Source organism: Oncorhynchus masou, chromosome 12, assembly GCF_036934945.1.
Source record: "Oncorhynchus masou masou isolate Uvic2021 chromosome 12, UVic_Omas_1.1, whole genome shotgun sequence".
Taxonomy (NCBI): domain Eukaryota; kingdom Metazoa; phylum Chordata; class Actinopteri; order Salmoniformes; family Salmonidae; genus Oncorhynchus; species Oncorhynchus masou.
In genome coordinates this window covers 61,855,252-61,873,120 of record NC_088223.1, presented here as the reverse complement: position 1 = coordinate 61,873,120, position 17,869 = coordinate 61,855,252, and the positions used below count along the sequence as shown (strand labels likewise).

At 42.9% G+C, this 17,869-nt stretch overlaps 1 protein-coding gene across 2 annotated transcripts; it reads left to right on the top strand.

Annotated features, from left to right (window-relative positions):
- Positions 1-6,173: 6,173 nt before the first annotated feature.
- Positions 6,174-16,922, top strand: LOC135550586 (arf-GAP with Rho-GAP domain, ANK repeat and PH domain-containing protein 1-like). 2 transcript variants are annotated; one of them, XM_064981531.1, is made up of 28 exons: positions 6,174-6,280; positions 6,501-6,586; positions 6,723-6,845; positions 6,937-7,006; positions 7,123-7,243; positions 7,381-7,598; positions 8,117-8,223; positions 8,300-8,499; positions 8,701-8,780; positions 9,025-9,207; positions 9,386-9,560; positions 9,721-9,846; positions 10,040-10,175; positions 10,282-10,384; positions 10,485-10,680; positions 12,867-13,076; positions 13,237-13,452; positions 13,606-13,711; positions 13,910-14,057; positions 14,164-14,241; positions 14,406-14,480; positions 15,174-15,291; positions 15,462-15,575; positions 15,788-15,921; positions 16,028-16,110; positions 16,227-16,277; positions 16,395-16,458; positions 16,545-16,922. In XM_064981531.1, the coding sequence occupies exons 1-28, from the start codon at positions 6,269-6,271 to the stop codon at positions 16,587-16,589; spliced, it is 3,378 nt and encodes a 1,125-aa protein (XP_064837603.1). In that variant the 5' UTR covers positions 6,174-6,268; the 3' UTR covers positions 16,590-16,922. The 2 variants fall into 2 exon arrangements, with proteins under 2 accessions (XP_064837603.1, XP_064837604.1); XM_064981532.1 differs by lacking the exon at positions 16,227-16,277.
- Positions 16,923-17,869: the final 947 nt, after the last annotated feature.

Here is a 17,869-nt window from a genome sequence, read left to right as displayed (position 1 = left end):
ATTTCACCACATGCAAACTCCACAGTCTTTTTCAAGCCTTCGATAACCATGGTGTTAGCGCATACCATTTTCTCAATGGCGTCACACCTGGAGTTGATGAGTAAGGAGAGGTTAGCCACGATGTCAGAGTTCATGTTGGGTTTTTTGGAGGTTTGCACGGAGTAACCGGTAAAGAGGGGAATTCGTCATCTTCAGCATTCGAAAGCATGATATTATCCATAGGCCAAGCGTAGTTATGGCAGTTGTCTATAAGCACGTTTCTCTCTTGTTGATTAGCAATAGAACGGCTAACTTCTTCCTTTCTTTTTTGTCACGACTTTGCATAGACATGCTGAAATAAATGATCCAATTATCATTCCAGTCACAGGAAAGGTCTTATATCTTGAACAAATAAAAATAATAATGACTCAACTTTTTCCCCCATTTTTTTCACAATCTTTCTGTTCAAGCAGACATCTTGGCATTATCCTCCACACAACTCTTGATAGTATCACGGATATTTAATAAGCTTACGCATCCGCCACACCGCCTTCGTCAAAGCTTTTGTGATATAAAAAAAAGAAGTGCACCCCTATGTAAGCCTGGCCCCACCCACATCCGTTCTACACATCGAAGGGGGTTGGAGGCAAAGGGAAAACAAATAAGTGCTCACAAATAATATAACAATATGCATTTCATAAATATTACAAACGTGTATAAATAAGGCGTATTGAACACGTCTGTAAATCTCAATGAGGACATAGTACATTTTCATTAGTCACTGGGTACATCGTATAAAAACGTCAGAATAATCTACAAGAGACACATATGTCATGTTCAAATTCACAACATAAGCATAGGCATTTCATCAAGTCCTTAAGGAAATAATGTCTGGAGGGTGAAAATCCAAAAACATTCTCTTTTACTCAGAGTATTATCAATGTCTCCTCCCCTGTCTGATATCTTAACTTTCCCTATGCCACAACATCTAAAGGTGGAAATGTCATGCTTCAGGTCATTGAAATGTACAGCGACTGGATAATCCCTGTCGTTTCTCCTGATTTAACTTTTATGTTCACTAATTCTGCTTGAGAGAGCGAGTTCTTTTACCGAAGTCCACATGGACATTTAATAATGTAAATAACATGGGTGGTGTAACACGTAATAATGTCATTTATTTGGAACCGTTTTCCTGTGTGTGGGTGGCAGAAATATTCACACTTCATCATATTGTAGCACTGTGCGCTTCCTCTGCATTTATAGCTACCATTTGGTAGAGGGCGTAAAAGAGTTGGCAGTTGGCATGAACCAATTTATCGCGTAAATTGCGACCTCTCCTATACACCATACGTGGTGGATATTTAAATTCATCCTGCAAAACTGGGTCCGATGATAAAATATGCCAGTGTTTCTTGAACACCTCCCAATTCAAAAAGAGCCATATAGAGGTTAGCACAGCTCGGAGCAAATGTAGAGCATCGATGTTCCATTCGTTTGGAGGTAGTATTCATCATCAAACCAGAAATAGTTATACGTCAAAACATATTCAGCCAACTGTAGAATTAAGTTTGTTGGTGGATATTCATTAGCATCTCTGTCTCCCAAACAGTGTGCTCGTGCTGCCAGCCCCCCCTAGCACTGTTGTTTGGTTAGCAGTGTTTCTGTAGCACACGAGTTGGAGTTTGAAAAATAAATGCCTACTGGATTGATGCAAATAATTATGATATCATTCTGACAGGTTGCTAGGCTGCTTTGTAGCTACTGTAGCTAACATTTAACAGAGAAGATTTTTGGGAAAGCCTTTCCATCTACCAGAAGATGGTTAGGCCTACCATTATCATAGCTGTATTTTTTATATTGCGTAATTATTTGAAACCTGGGCGTTTTACTTCATATTATGAGGCATGTCTTTCCTTACTTGAATGGAGCCTATACCAAGAATCACCATAGAAGCAAGGATTTTTTTTATAAAGACTTCCTGGTCTATTGATTTTCTTGCTTTCATTGTCTAGTAGCCAAAGGCATTATCGTAGTCATATTAGCAACCCATGCTAGTTGTTGCATATTTAAATCTCCCCTCTTCCTAAATTTCTAACGGATATTTCCATCTCTCTTCATGAAACCGCTCGCATGTGCCGTGCACATTTTAAAACAGCGTTTTCCCGCAAATTGTATTTTGGAACATTCCCTCGAATTTCTACCGCCGCTGCTACATTGCTGCGCCGAATAGTTTATAAAAAATACAAGCTAAACATTCTGATCTGTTCCAACAGCCTTATTAATTGAAACTGCGTATACCTCTACTACACTACTTTGGTACGTATCAGTGGGTAATAAGAAGTGAGTATACGCAATGCCCACGGAAAAATATGCCCTGAATAGTTATAATGCCGGGAAAATATATATATTTTTGTTTTTGTTTATTTGTGTTTAATAAACAAATATGTGTGTGTGTGTATATATATGTGTATATATATATTGTTTTTGTTTATTTGTGTTTAATAAACAAAGATAAACAAATATTTATATATATATATATATATATATAAATGCAAAGATTCAATACTGTCTGGCAGATTATTGATGTTTATGAATGGTTTTACCAGACACATTCTGGGATGTAGTGGAGGGTAAACGCTGTTTACGCCCCTTTTTATTTGTGAAATGGCGTTTACTCGCCTTTTTGTTTTGTTAATGATCGTTTAGACAGTTATTGTGGCGTTCCCAGTGTTGTTCAACGTTCTGAAGGCTTCTTGATCTGAGTTCTAATCGCGCCTACCTCTGCGAACGAGTGGAATCATGAACAATTCATGTGTGCTTGTTATGTTCGCCTGTTACAGCGGATTTGCACTGTTAGCAGTGCGTTCATTACAACACTGGGAAACTCCGATCACGACAAAGACGGAGAGGTGAAACGAACTCAGTCTGGAATAATGTCTAGGACATTTTAGAGTCAACTAAGGGCCATTTACAATGTCAGAATTTACTTTCATGTGTTGGGACAGACTGTGGGACCTAAAATGTTGTGAAATATAAATACAATATAATAATATTACCATGTACACTGAACAAAAATATAAACACAACAATAAAAAAAATGTTACTGAGTTACAGTTCATAAAGGAAATCAGTCAACATCATCAGTACTGACATACCACTCATGTATGTAGTGAAACATGTATTATTGACTATAACTTGTAAGGTATTGATGAATATGAACTCAGCAAGAAAATAAACATCCTCTCACTGTCAATTGCGTTTATTTTCAGCAAACTCAACATGTGTAAATATTTGTATGAACATAACAAGATTCAACAACTGAGACATAAACTGAACAAGTTCCACAGACATGTGACTAAAAGAAATGGAATAATGTGTCCCTGAACAAAGGGTGGTCAAAATCAAAAGTAACAGTCAGTATCTGGAGTGGCCACCAGCTGCAGTAAGTACTGCAGTGCATCTCCTCCTCATGGACTGCTTTACCAGTTCTTGCTGTGAGATGTTACCCCACTCTTCCACCAAGGACCCTGCAAGTTCCCGGACATTTCTGGGGGGGAATGGCCCTAGCCCTCACCCTCTGATCCAACAGGTCCCAGACGTGCTCAATGGGATTGAGATCCGGGCTCTTTGAGATCTGGGCCATGGCAGAACACTGACATTCCTGTCTTGCAGGAAATCACATACAGAACGAGCAGTATGGCTGGTGGCATTGTCATGCTGGAGGGTCATGTCAGAATGAGCCTGCAGGAAGGATACCACATGAGGGAGGAGGATGTCTTCCCTATAACGCGCAGCGTTGAGATTGTCTGCAATGACAACAAGCTCAGTCCGATGATGCTGTGACACACCGCCCTAGACCATGACGGACCCTCCACCTCCAAATCGATCCCGCTCAAGAGTACCGTCCTTGGTGTCACGCACATTCCCTTTACGATAAACGCAAATCCAATCATCACCCCAGGTGAGCTAAAACTCGTCAGTGAAGAGCACTTTTTGCCAGTCCTGTCTGGCCCAGCGACGGTGGGTTTGGGCCTACAAGCCCTCAGTCCAGCCTCTCTCAGCTGATTGCGGACAGTCTGAGCACTGATGGAGGGATTATGCGTTCCTGGTGTAACTCGGGCAGTTGTTGTTGCCATCCTTTACCTGTCCCGCAGGTGTGATGTTGGGATGTACCGATCCTGTGCAGGTGTACGGACATTGCAATTTATTTCTCTGGCCACATCTGTAGTCCTCATACCTCCTTGCATCATGCCTAATGCACATTCACGCAGATGAGCAGGGACCCTGGGCATCTTTCTTTTTGTGTTTTTCAGAGTCAGTAGAAAGGCCTCTTTAGTGTCCTACGTTTTCATAACTGTGACCTTAATTGCCAACCATCTGTAAGCTGTTAGTGTCTTAACGACCGTTCCATAGGTGCATGTTCATTAATTGTTTATGGTTCATTGAACAAGCATGGGAAACAGTGTTTAAACCCTTTCCAATGAAGATCTGTGAAGTTATTTACATTTTCACAAATTATCTTTGGAAGACAGGGTCCTGAAAAAGGGATGTTTCTTTTTTTGCTGAGTTTAGTATTCGTTTTTTTCTTCTCATGAGTTTGTGGCGATATTCTACCATCTGGTGACGACTAGAAACACTTGCATTATAGGAACTAAAGTATTACAAATTCATGGTCCTTGAAAATAAATATTAGTGCTTATTAAACATGTACTTGAAGGTCCTTGAATTTGATTGCGAACCCTGGATTTTGTGCCTAATTATTTTTACAGACACAAAAAGATCCCGCCATGTCGAACAAACAAATGATCAGTCGGCATTTATAAAATTGTACTGAAACTTCCTGTTTCCATCACAGCTGTAGTGGTTTTTAAAAATACGATATGACTTTACTCGCATACAAACTGGATGGAAATGTGGTTAGTGACCCACTCAACAAGAAATCTAACAAACATTTGACAAAGTCTTTGTTACACAGTGCACAGTCCGCCTCTTGGCTAACATCAGAGAGGATACTTCCCATATAGGTATTAATTATAGTACTTCCAGGAATCGCTGGCTAATCTAGCCAACTGCTTACTGGTAAACACGATGTTTTGACTTTGGAACATCTGGCCAGCTATCCCAACTGACCGCAAGATGACTCTATTATTTATTGTTATGGTATGACATTGATTTCTCTTTCTCTCTCTCTCATGTCACTCACCAGAGAAGAGGGAAGAATACTATTAAGGTTGGTGAGTCTAAACTTCACTATTGCAGAGGAAAATTACTTTTTTGGGGATATATTATCACTCCAGTACATTGATATTACTGAGCATTTGTCATTGCATCGCCAACATCTTTTGTACAAATGTAGCAGTTCAGCAGAGAGTTACAAGAGTCTAAGAGCTACAGGTAAGGTCACAGATTGCCCCTCGCTGCTATGCTTTACCTGCCTGCTGTGTTCGCAAATCTGCTTCTATAATAATCATATATTTTCTTATGAAAATTGACTGTCATGAATGCACTTTCAAAAACAAGTGGTATTCTTCATAGAATTAAAATGAGTTATATTCCTTATAATATACGGTAGAATTTACAGAAGATACAGTACAGGTCAGACTGTACAGGTTCACCTGTAGTTGCACTGTCTCAATATGTCAATTATTATACCTTACTCCTATGCCTGTGGTCCTGTGCCATGACATGAATCTGGAGTCATGGAGAAGCTGCTGTAAATGTCAAATAAAGTCTGTTCAGAGTTATTGCAGTTTCATGAGGAAGATTAGTCTCTCTGATGCCAGTTTCATAAGCACACTTCCTGTTATAGCTGCTGTGATGAGAGGGCCATTGTCACAGGGATGGAGATCACCATCCCAAGCAGGTGGCCAGATTACAGTACCCATTTCTTACTCTGGAATACTTTGGGAATAATTATTGAGTTATTGTATAAAGTTACTGTATTAATTTACTTCCTTACCAGCAGTTGTGAGGTTACAACACTTGTTCATAGTTAGTAATTATTTGGTTAGAGTCAACATGCAGGGGTAATACGTGTCAAACAGCCATTGTCTTTCGTAAAATGTAAACAATCGACTCTAGCTGACATGTGATGTATGTAATACAGTTTATTCAGTATCATCAGGTAAACCTGTCCGGGCACATTTTTTCATTGGGTCCTGTGACGTGGCATAACAGAGAAACGATTCCTTTACTGTAATCCTTTGGCTTCAGTTGTTTGTCTCCACCTCTTTGTCACAGCTAACTTGTATAGCTGTTCTGGAGTTAAGAGAGGCCAGACACAGATGTCATGGCAGACAATGTAAGTTATACTGTACATCTGTATGTGTGGGTGTGTATGTATTACTTGAATGTACTATTTGCCTCTTCTTGTGTGTGATTACAGATGTTTAGAGCGATTGAGTGTTGGGCGTTTATGTTAGCGATTGTACACATGCCAGAGTTATTTTTGTACACAAGTTATTAAAGTGTGAAGGATGATATTTTGATCTATTGTTTGCATTTTGTATTCTGCACCATAGGAGGATGCATTGCGGGCCATGCAGAACTGTTTCCACAGTCAGTTTAGTGTGGATGAGGATGAGTACGAGGACATTGAGGAAAACAGGTGTGTTTCTGTTGAACTGTTTTACATGTGAGTTTGTGTGTGAAGCCTTCGTCGACATGTTTTTGTTATTGCAAACATGATGAGATAAGGGGAACATTCATGTCCTTGCTGCTTATGTGGGTGTCTAATATCTCAGGAGAACATCTGTTGATGAAGACAGTATCTATCTTGCCTGCACACTGTCACAATCCTTCAACCCTGATTTTCACCACTCACCTGTTATCAAGATGGGCTGGCTGCACAAGACCCCACCTCAGGGGTAAGAGAGAAGGGTTTGTGTGCATTTGTGTGTTGGTTCATGCATGTGTGTGTATGCATGAGAGTGTAAGTAATCTCTGTTTTATCTGCAGGACCCTTGTTTTCCAGAAGCGTTGGGTGATGTTGGATGCACAGCACCTTCGCTACTTTCAAAATGAGAAGGTCCAGACGTCTTCCATAGAGCCACACATAGGTTCACAGATCACACTGTCTACTGTTTAATACCTTACTTATTACAGCCCCTCCTCTTCTTCCTCGTCCTCTCTTCTTTTCATCAGGAGGTCTACTCAAAGCGGATCATAGCCATACTGTCTGTCACTAAAGTGCTTAATGTTGGAGGACAGAAGTTTGAGGTGGTGACAAGGAACAGGACTTTCTTGTTCCGTGCTGAGAACAACAGTAAGTGTTCAGCCTAAAGTAACAATGGTCACAATGAGGAAATATGAGTAATTTGTGGGCGTTATTGATGTAAAGTCTACACCAGTTGTATTCGGTGCATGTGATAAATACAATTTGATGTGTGTGTGTGTTTTCAGCCGTCAGGGAGGAATGGGTGTCAGTACTGAAAGAGACTATTCAGCAGCATTGTAACAGCATGGAGAAGTCCCTTATGAACTCCAGTGATACGTGTGGACAGCGTGCTAGTAGAGTCTCGCTCATTAGTAAGCAAGGATACCTGGAGATGAGTGGACTGCGCTCCAAGCTTTATGTAGTCATCTGTGCCGACAGTGTTTTCCTCTATAGGAACGCTGAGGTGTGTATCCATGGTGCATGTGTGCATGCATTTGTTCTGAAATATATATTTTTTTAAACGTGCATGAAAGTCCTTTATGTATTCTTAAAGGTGACAGGCAAAGGTCTCCATTTAAATCATAACACTTAATAATAATGCTAATTTAGGTTGAATTAAATTAGCCTCAGCAACATTTTTGTTTATCACTACATTTTGTCTGTCATTTCTACTTTTTGATGAAGATGTCATCTTCTGTCTGTACAATTCAAGGATGACATAGCTACAGATATGGCTTTTATGAGTAATTTTCTGGATCAGAAATGAAACAAATTATACTGTGAGGAGACACTTATATATTTGGGGAATAAACATTGATAGCAATAATGATTACTCATGCAGATAAGGATATAGATGATCTAGCTATAGCCAGTCAGTGAATTCACAATTTATGTGATGAGGCTGCCATTCAAACAGCTAAGACTAGCTACATTTTTGAGTTGATAAGAAATTTAAAAAAACTGTGATGTTCATGTCATCAGGAGCACAGCCAGGGTGTTGGCATCACCTCCATTGAGATGAATTTAGGTACTGTGAAGGGCACAGACAAACGGTCCTTCAACCTCACCACCATCTACAGGACATTCAGGTGAGTGAGACTGACCTATGACCCTTTAATGACATCCCACAGTGAAACCCCTGTGACCTCTGTTCTGTGTGGTTAGTTTTGTGGCCGAGTCAGAGCAGCAGAGGGAGCAGTGGGTTGAGGCCCTGCAGGCCTGTGTCAGTCACTCTCTGTCCAGCAACGCGGTGGCCCTGAAGATCTGGTCTGAGGAGGCCAACCAGCGCTGTGCAGATTGTGGCGCCCCCCACCCAGACTGGGCCTCTGTCAACCTGTGTGTGGTCCTCTGCAAATGCTGTGCAGGTACAGAACCATTTCCAGAGGTCAGTCCAGCCTCGGAAACTAATGGATCAAGACTCAAAAGCTTTGATTAGATTCTATAATGATCATATTCAAATATGTCAGGTTAACAAAAATTGTATCACATTGGTATGTTAGATAACAGTGCCTGGTATAGAGGATATTGAAATCTAACTCTCTTTCATCCATTTCTCTGTGGTTTAGGGGTGCACATGGGCCTGGGCCAGAGTGTGTCCAAAGTCCGCAGTCTGAAGATGGATGAAAAGGCGTGGACTGAAAATCAGGTAGGTACAGTTTCTCATTTTTATTCTATTATATTATTACATGGATTAGTAACATTGAATTCTCACCACCCATATGACTGGCTTCCTCTGTTTATGTTCCTCACACTATGCTTTCTATCTTATTTGTATGATTGTATTATACATGTATGTTGTCTTTGAAAATTAGATTTTGTCATTGTTCACCCTGTTAATAAAATAACTAGTCTTTCAGGTCAAGGTTCTAATGTCACTCCCTGTTCACCAGCTGTTCCTGTTGCTAGGTAACGACAAAGTAAACCTTTTCTGGGCAGCTAACATTCCACCAAGTGAGATGCTCTGTCCATCAAGTGACAGTGAGGAGCGCCAGCGCTTTGTTACTGCCAAGTACTGCCAGGGGAAATACCGCTGCTACCATGCACTGTTTGGCCAACAGGAAGCCCTCAACAAAGTGAGGCACTCAGATTTTCTCGAATTTGCTCTCTCTCTCTCCATCTGTTGCTCTCAAAATTTCAGACTTGTCTTCTCTGCTCCTTGATTCTCTCTCTACCTCCCCCTCTATCTCTCGCTCTCTCTCTCTCTCGTTTCCTCCTCTCTCTCCCCTCTCTGTCCTTTTCCCTATCTCTCAGGCTCTGTGCAACACCATTCAGACAGGTGATGTATTGGAGACTCTGTCGCTGGTGTTCTGTGGAGCAGATGTGAACTGTTATACAGGTGATCCAGAGCTGCCCAGCCCTGTGTCCGTGGCCCAGCACTATGGACAGACACTTCAGGTGGAGTTCCTCACTCACAACCACAACACAGGTAGGAGCAATGAAACCAGCCTCATTCATCAAATTCTCTGTAATCCATGCCTGCAATGTTACATCAATCATATAGTTGTGTTGAACACAAATGTATGGGTTGTATTTCATTGTTCAGTAGAGGTGACATCATCAGTATTATATGTTTTTCCTCTCTCCAGAGCTCCCAGGGTCAAGGGCTGGAGATCACACAATCTTAGAGGCTGCTCTCCCCATCTCACATACTGGTTATTTGTTCAAGACTGCCTCCTCAACACGAGCCGTTACAGAGCGCAAATCTAAAGGAGGTGGGTCATTCTTGATATTCTGTTTGTAAACTACATTTTTTGTGAATTGTTTGGACATGCTTTAGATCTGAATTTCAGATGAACTAGTGAGCAACTTGTACATTTCGAACTTGATATTCCTTTTTGGTAAGTGACATTGTTTTAATGTAAATTCAGTTACCGTAAGCTAATTGTAGCATTTTGGAACATGTAGATTTTAGTCGTCGCTGGTGCTCTTTGAACCAAGGTAACTTCAGCTACTATGAGAGTGAGAAGAGCTCCAGCCAGAGTGGACAGATGAAGATGAGTGATGTCCTTTGTCTGGTGGTCAATCCCCAAGGGAAACATGGGTAAGACAACACGATAGATAGTGTTTTAATCCAAAACTTTGTGAGCTTCAGAAGAATGTTTATATTTGTACAGTATATATTCTATTTGTGTTTCCTGCTGAGTCAGTTATGGTCATTCCTTTGAGCTGTACCATGACTCTGGGAGAGTCTACCTGTTTGGAGAGGATTCCCCTGACACGGTGAGGGAGTGGATCAAGGTCATTGGCAAGGTAACCACACATCTTTAAAACTAGATTTCAATTAGTATTATGATAGATTGGTAAATGGTAGTTTTATGTATAGCTGCTGCCTTGTCTTGTTGTGTGTCAGGCCCTGGTCCCCCCTGTAGCAGCGGACCTGGTGGGCTGGTCCTTTGAGCGGGTGGGCCGGCTGCGCTACACTGCGGGCCAGAGCTTCCATTGTCCTTGCCTGGGCTGGTTCTCCCTGGGGGGCTCCAGACTGCTCCTCCTCCTCCACGGAGAAGACCAAGTGGATAACATCGACCTGCGAAAACTACAGGAGCTCTGTGAGTCACACCTGAACCTGGCACAGTGGGGCATACGGTGCATTCAGAAAGTATTCAGACTCCTTGACTTTTTCCACATTTTGTTACTTTACAGCCTTATTCTAAAATGGACTGAATATTTTTTCCCCTCATCAATCAATACCCCATAATGACAAAGCAAAAACAGTTTTTTAGACATTTTTGCAAATTTATAAAAAATGAAACTGAAATATCACATTTATGTACAGTACCAGTCAAAAGTTTGGACACACCGAATCATTCCAGAGTTTTTCTTTAATTTGACCATTTTCTACATTGAAAAATACATCAAAAGACATCGCAACTATGAAATAACACATATGGAATCATGTAGTAACCAAAAGAGTGTTAAACAAATCAAAATATATTTTATATTTGAGATTCTTCAAAGTAGACACCCTTTGCCTTGACAACTTTGCACACTCTTGGCATTCTCTTAACCAGCTTCACCTGGAATGCTTTTCCAACAGTCTTGAAAGAGTTCCCACATATGCTGAGCACTTGTTGGCTGCTTTTCCTTCACTCTGCGGTCCAACTCATCCCAAACCATCTCAATTTTTTAGGTTGATACTTTTTTTGGTTACTACGTGATTCCATATGTGTTATTTCATAGTTTTTTTTACAATGTAGAAAAAAACTGAAAATAAAGAAAAACTTTTGACTGTTACTGTAAGTATTCAGACCCTTTACTCGGTACTTTGCTGAAGCACCTTTGGCAGCGATTACAGCCTCGAGACTTCTTGGGTATCACGCTACAAGCTTGCCACACCTGTATTTGGTGACTTTCTCCCATTCTTCTTTGCAGATCCTCTCAAGCTCTGTCAGGTTGAATGGGGATCATCGGTGCACAGCTATTTTCAGGTCTCTCCAGAGAAGTTTGATCGGGTTCAAGTCCGGGCTCTGGCGCAGTCACTCAAGGATATTCTACGACTTGTCCCGAAGCCACTCCTGCGTTGTCTTGGTTGTGTGCTTAGGGTCGTTTTCCTGTTGGAAGGTGAACCTTCGCCCCAGCCTGAGGTACTAACCCCCCCTAGCAGGTTTTCATCAAGGATCTCTCTGTACTTTGCTCCATTCATCTTTCCCTCGATCCTGACTAGTCTCCCAGTCCCTACCGCTGAAAAACATCCCCACAGCATGATGCTTCCACCACCATACTTCACTGTAGGGATGATCAAGGTTTCTTCCAGACGTGACACTTGGCATTCAGGCCAAATCATTTAATCTTGGTATTAGCAGGCAAGAGAATGTTGTTTCTCATGGTTTGAGAGTGTTTAGGTGCCTTTTGGCAAACTCCAAGCAGGCTGTCATGTGCCTTTTACTGAGGGGTGGCTTCCATCTGGCCACTCTATCATAAAGGCCTGATTGATGGAGTGCTGCAGAGATGGTTGTCCTTCTGGAAGGTTCTCCCATCTCCACAGAGGAACTCTGGACTCTGTCAGAGTGACCATTGATTTCTTGTCACCTCTCTTGCCAATGCCCTTCTTCCCCGATTGCTCAGTTTGGCCCGGGCGGCCAGCTCTAGGAAGAGTCTTGGTGGTTCCAAACTTCATCCATTTAAGAATGATGGAGGCCACTGTGTTCTTGGGGACCTTCAAATCTGCAGAAATGTTTTGGTACCCTTCCACAGATCTGTGCCTTGACACAATCCTGTCTCAGAGCTCAACGCACAATTCCTTCGACCATTGCTTGGTTTTTGCTTTGAGATGCACTGTCAACTGTGGGACTTCATATAGACAGGTGTGTGCCTTTCCAAATCATATCCAATCGATTTAATTTACCACAGGTTGACTTTTATCAAGTTGTAGAAACATTTCAAGGATGATCAATGGAAACCGGATGCATTTGAGCTCCATTTAAAAATGTAAAAAATAGCTATTAAAAAAAGTGTGATTTTTGCTTTGTCATTATGGGTTATTGTGTGTAGATTGAGAGAAAAACATTTATTTAATACATTTTAGAATAAGGCTGTAACATAAGAAAATATGGAAAAAGTCAAAAGGTCTGAATACTTTCCCTAACTGTAGGTTAAGGAAGTACTGCAGAGTGAGAAGTGTTTTTATTTTGGTGGACCAAGAATGTTAGTGACATATACATAACTTTTTAATAGAGCTACTTTGGTTGACAATTGATGTAGACAGTGTGTGATGTAATGTGATGTGCTGTCCCAGCCGTGGAGCAAGAAGCTGCTGCTGTGGTGCTGGTGGACAGAGGCAGGAGGCTGCGTTTGGAGGGGGACAGGAGGCCTGACTACCAGGGCTGGCTGAGTGGCATCCAGCAGGGCTTAGGGAGAGGAGACGGCCCCCTGGACCAGCAGCAGCTTACAGAGACAGAAGTCCCTGTCATCGTGGACCGCTGCATTAGCTACATCACACAGCATGGTAAGTGGACCTAGCATGGCATCGGTTGGGACAGATACCTAACAAAAGATGTGCTCTTACCAGCTCCATTATTCTATTCTATCAGTGTCTTTGTAAGCCTGTGTTAATGATATAGTGGTTATGTGTTTGTTTATGGGGGGGTTTTCCTCCCCCTTTCCAGGTTTGAAGTCAGAGGGCATCTATCGGAGGTGTGGTGTCAACTCTAAGATCGCCGCCCTGTTGCTCTCTCTCCGCCATGACGCCCGTCAGGTTCGTCTGAGTGAAGGGGTGTGCCAGGTGGATAATGTGGCCAACGTCCTGAAGAGATTCCTCAGGGAAGTGGGAGAGGGGGTTTTCAATGGCCATCAGGCCTCTCTGCCATGGCTCCGTACCACTAGTGAGTCTGGCCTACCCTCATTCTAATACAGGTGGACCACAATGACCACGACACTGCTTTTCACTGCTCGTCTTGGTAGTCGTATCATTGGTAGCCTCATGACAAGGAGTTTTGTGCTGTAATGTGTAGGTGTTTTTCTTTTTTGTCCACCAGCTGTCAGTGAGAGAAGAGAGAGAGTGTCCCAGTACAAGGCCCTCCTCCACAGCCTCCCCCCAGTCAACAGAGCCACTCTGGGGGCTGTCATCAACCACCTCTACTGGTTAGCCTCAACTCTCCACCTCTGTCCGCCTGTCCTCTTCTCTTTTCTCTCTTTTTCTTCCTTCCGTTCTGGTTTGTCTCTTTTGTAGAATTTTTATTGTTTATATATAGATAATTGACTAATTTGTCTTTGAAAGTTCAAGACATGCATCGCTGTTGAGAAATCTCTTGTACAAATCTGTTGATTCTGTTCCCAAAGCGTTCAGTGCTTTGCAGATGAGAATCAAATGAACATGCACAACCTGGCCATTGTGTTTGGTCCCACGCTCTTCCAGACGGACGGCACTGATAACAGCGCAGGACAGGTGGTAGAGGAGCTCATCCAGAACTACCAGGATATCTTCAATGTGAGTGGGTCTGTCTCACACTGATGACATCACTGATTTATAGAAGATAAATGGAGGGAAATGTACTGTGTTGTCAATTGGATGGATGTGTCTGTCTGTGTGGCAGGTGAATGCTGAGCAGCTTCAGAGGCAGCTGGACATGATCTCTCATGTCATCAAAGCACAGGAGGAACACGCCGAGGAGGTGAGCATACACCTATGGCATGATGACATTTTCAGAACCCCTTGCAGCAGTTGTTTCCCACCCAACTGAAATTATTAAATCCTTCCATAACCTATCTCTTAATATTTGCTGGATTGAGGGTGGCTGTTAGCCTGATGTGTCTTTCTCTTCAATCTGCTCTGTAGGGGACCCCCTCACCTCTCACCATCTGTGGGATTTACCTGGAGAGGAAGGAGGAGGGCTCTGAGCTGCTGGTTCAGGTCAGCTCCATGTGCACGCTCACCTTTCCAGATGCGACACTATGGGGTGTTCTTCTGCAATGCTTTGTGCCCAGATGATCATATAAGTTCACTTGCTTGCTAAAGCTAACCCTGCCCGCTCCTAACTCTAACCCTGCCCGCTCCTAACTCTAACCCTGTCCGCTCCTAACGCTAACCCTGTCCGCTCCTAACGCTAACCCTGTCCGCTCCTAATGCTAACCCTGTCCGCTCCTCACGCTAACCCTGTCCGCTCCTCACGCTAACCCTGTCCGCTCCTAACGCAGGTTAACCCTGCCTGCTCCTAACGCAGGTTAATCCTGCCCGCTCCTAACGCAGGTTAACCCTGCCCGCTCCTAACGCTAGCCCCGCCCGCCCCTAACGCTAACCCCGTCCGCTCCTAACGCTAACCCCGCCCGCTCCTAACGCTAACCCCGCCCGCTCCTAACGCTAACCCCGCCCGCTCCTAACGCTAACCCCGTCCACTCCTAACGCTAACCCCGTCCGCTCCTAACTCTAACCCCGTCCGCTCCTAAAGCTAACCCCGCCCGCTCCTAACGCTAACCCCGCCCGCTCCTAACGCTAACCCCGCCCGCTCCTAACGCTAACCCCGCCCCCTTCTAACGCTAACCCCGCCCCTTCTAACGCTAACCCCGCCCGCTCCTAACGCTAACCCTGCCTGTTCTTCTCCCTCAGATCTCCCAGGCAGTGAGTGCTGAGGAGCTAGTGTGTGAGGTCCTGAGACGCGGGAACATCCCTCCACAGCAGGGGGACTATTGGAGCTGCTTCCTGGTCAACGACAACCAGGAGATGGGTAATTAGAACACCTCAGTTACAGTTGCCAAGTCCCTTTTTAAATGTATAAACTGAAGTAGGACAGCGGTTGTTAATGAAGTGTGATATCTTTATATTGATGATGAACGCTAATGCTCAACTGCAAACTAGTGGTAAAATACAATGTGTCTTCTCTGATTCCCCCAACAGAACGTCCATTGCACTACCAGGAACGAGCGCTGGCCATCTATTTCTCTCTGGGTAAAGACTGTCACCTGGTGGTCAAGCGGAACTGCTACATGGAGGCCATGTTAATCTACATAGGTAAATGCATGATTACCGATGTATATATTATTAGTCCAGTCAAGAGCACTTTTGAACAAATGACATATTGTAGATACTTTCTGTGAAGAATAGTATTGACAACAGAAAAGGAATCCGAAGGGAGGGAAGGGGGGAAGGCAACGTGTTAATTAATGATATGGTTGAAAATCAGCACAGTGAAGTGAATTAGAGTTGTATGTCCCCTCTCACAGCTGCCATGGTAGACGTGTCCAGAAACAGCATGATTAAGTTCAGTGATGAGAAGGGTCAAAGGGGGAAGAGAACCTTCAGCAGACGCCTCTGTGTACTCGACGGCACCTCTCTCAGGCTCTACAAAGGAGTAAAGGTAACAGAGGATGGAAGGAGGATGTGTAGGCCTATTCTGTGACTGTATGAAGTGCCAACAGTATGAGGCCGTATAGCTACAATTGTCCATTTTCACTCTTTACTAGAGTACTCAGCCTGAGAGGGAATGTCAAGTCCATGCTCTGAAAGTCTACTATGGCATCAAGAAGAGGCTACAGCCACCATCATGGTGAGAGTCAACCAGCAACCCTCCAATGACTGAATACTGGTCTATTTTCTTAACCATTTGGCTATTTGTTGTTCCATATCAGCTGTCAATACAATGTAAGTTCCCTCTTCTTCTAGCTGGGGGATGACTGTAGTGTGTGAGCAGGCAGAACGAGACAAACAGCAGTGGTGAGCATCTTTAGTAGCAACTAAAGATGGGTAAACCGTAGGTACTAGTGCACTGAGGATCATGGTAAAGGTATAGCCTCTCTAACCCCGCCGTCTTCCCTCTCGCAATCTTCTTAGGTACCTGTGCTGTGAATCAAAGAACGAATTGATCAAGTGGCTGGCCACTTTTATGAACCTCCAGGTAGTGTCCTTTTGTGTGACTGCAACATATTCTACTTTCCTCAGCTCTTTATTTGATTTCTTTTTTCATTTTCTTTTTTCATATAGCACAATAGTGACCTGTGTCCTGCAGCTTCCAGGCCAGATTCCTGATCTAAGGCAGAAGGGGAAATAACCGAATCCTGCTTTTCCATCACAGAAGTATCTTCCAGATACTTTTTCGCGTCTTCAATTCTTCTCAAAAATATTTTTAAACAAGTTATTTTAAGTTAATAACCACAAATAATGTCCTTCTCTGTTATAATGGTTGATTTGACCCTATTTCTAACCCACAGCTACAGTATAGCCCTCACCTACACTCATTATACCTAGCAAGAGCAGAGACAGTTGCATTCTACAGTATAGCTCTCACCTACACTCATTATACCTAGCAAGAGCAGAGACAGTTGCATTCTACAGTATAGCTCTCACCCACACCCATTATACCTAGCAAGAGCACAGTATAGCTCATTATACCTAGCAAGAGCAGAGACAGTTGCATTCTACAGTATAGCTCTCACCCACACCCATTATACCTAGCAAGAGCAGAGACAGTTTCATTCTACAGTATAGCCCTCACCCACACCCATTATACCTAGCAAGAGCAGAGACAGTTTCATTCTACAGTATAGCATTATACCTAGCAAGAGCAGAGTTGCATTCCAAGAGCAGAGACAGTTCTTCTACAGTATAGCCCCCACACCCATTATACACCCAGTTGCATTCTACAGTATAGCTCATTTATACCTAGCAAGAGCAGAGACAGTTTCATTCTACAGTATAGCCCTCACCCACACTCATTATACCTAGCAAGAGCAGAGACAGTTTCATTCTACAGTATAGCCCTCACCCATTATACACAAGAGCAGAGACAGTTTCATTATACAGTATAGCCCTCACCCACATTATACCTAGCAAGAGCAGAGACAGTTTCATTCTACAGTATAGCCCTCACCCACACTCATTATACCTAGCAAGAGCAGAGACAGTTTCATTCTACAGTATAGCCCTCACCCACACTCATTATACCTAGCAAGAGCAGAGACAGTTTCATTATACAGTATAGCCCTCACCCTCACCCATTATACCTAGCAAGAGCAGAGACAGTTTCATTATACAGTATAGCCCTCACCCACACTCATTATACCTAGCAAGAGCAGAGACAGTTTCATTCTACAGTATATTGAAATGAAAACATACAGACCTGAGGGTAATAGTAGGGGAAGCAGTATAGAACTACACTACAACAACAAACTCAAACAAAAATATTAGAGGCACGTGAGAAAAATAATCTAAATGTCATGTTGACTTTGAAGCTCCTTTGATTGGGACATAATGACAAGGTTGGAGAGCTGCAGTCGTAAAACCATCTAAGTTTAGACACCGAGCATTCT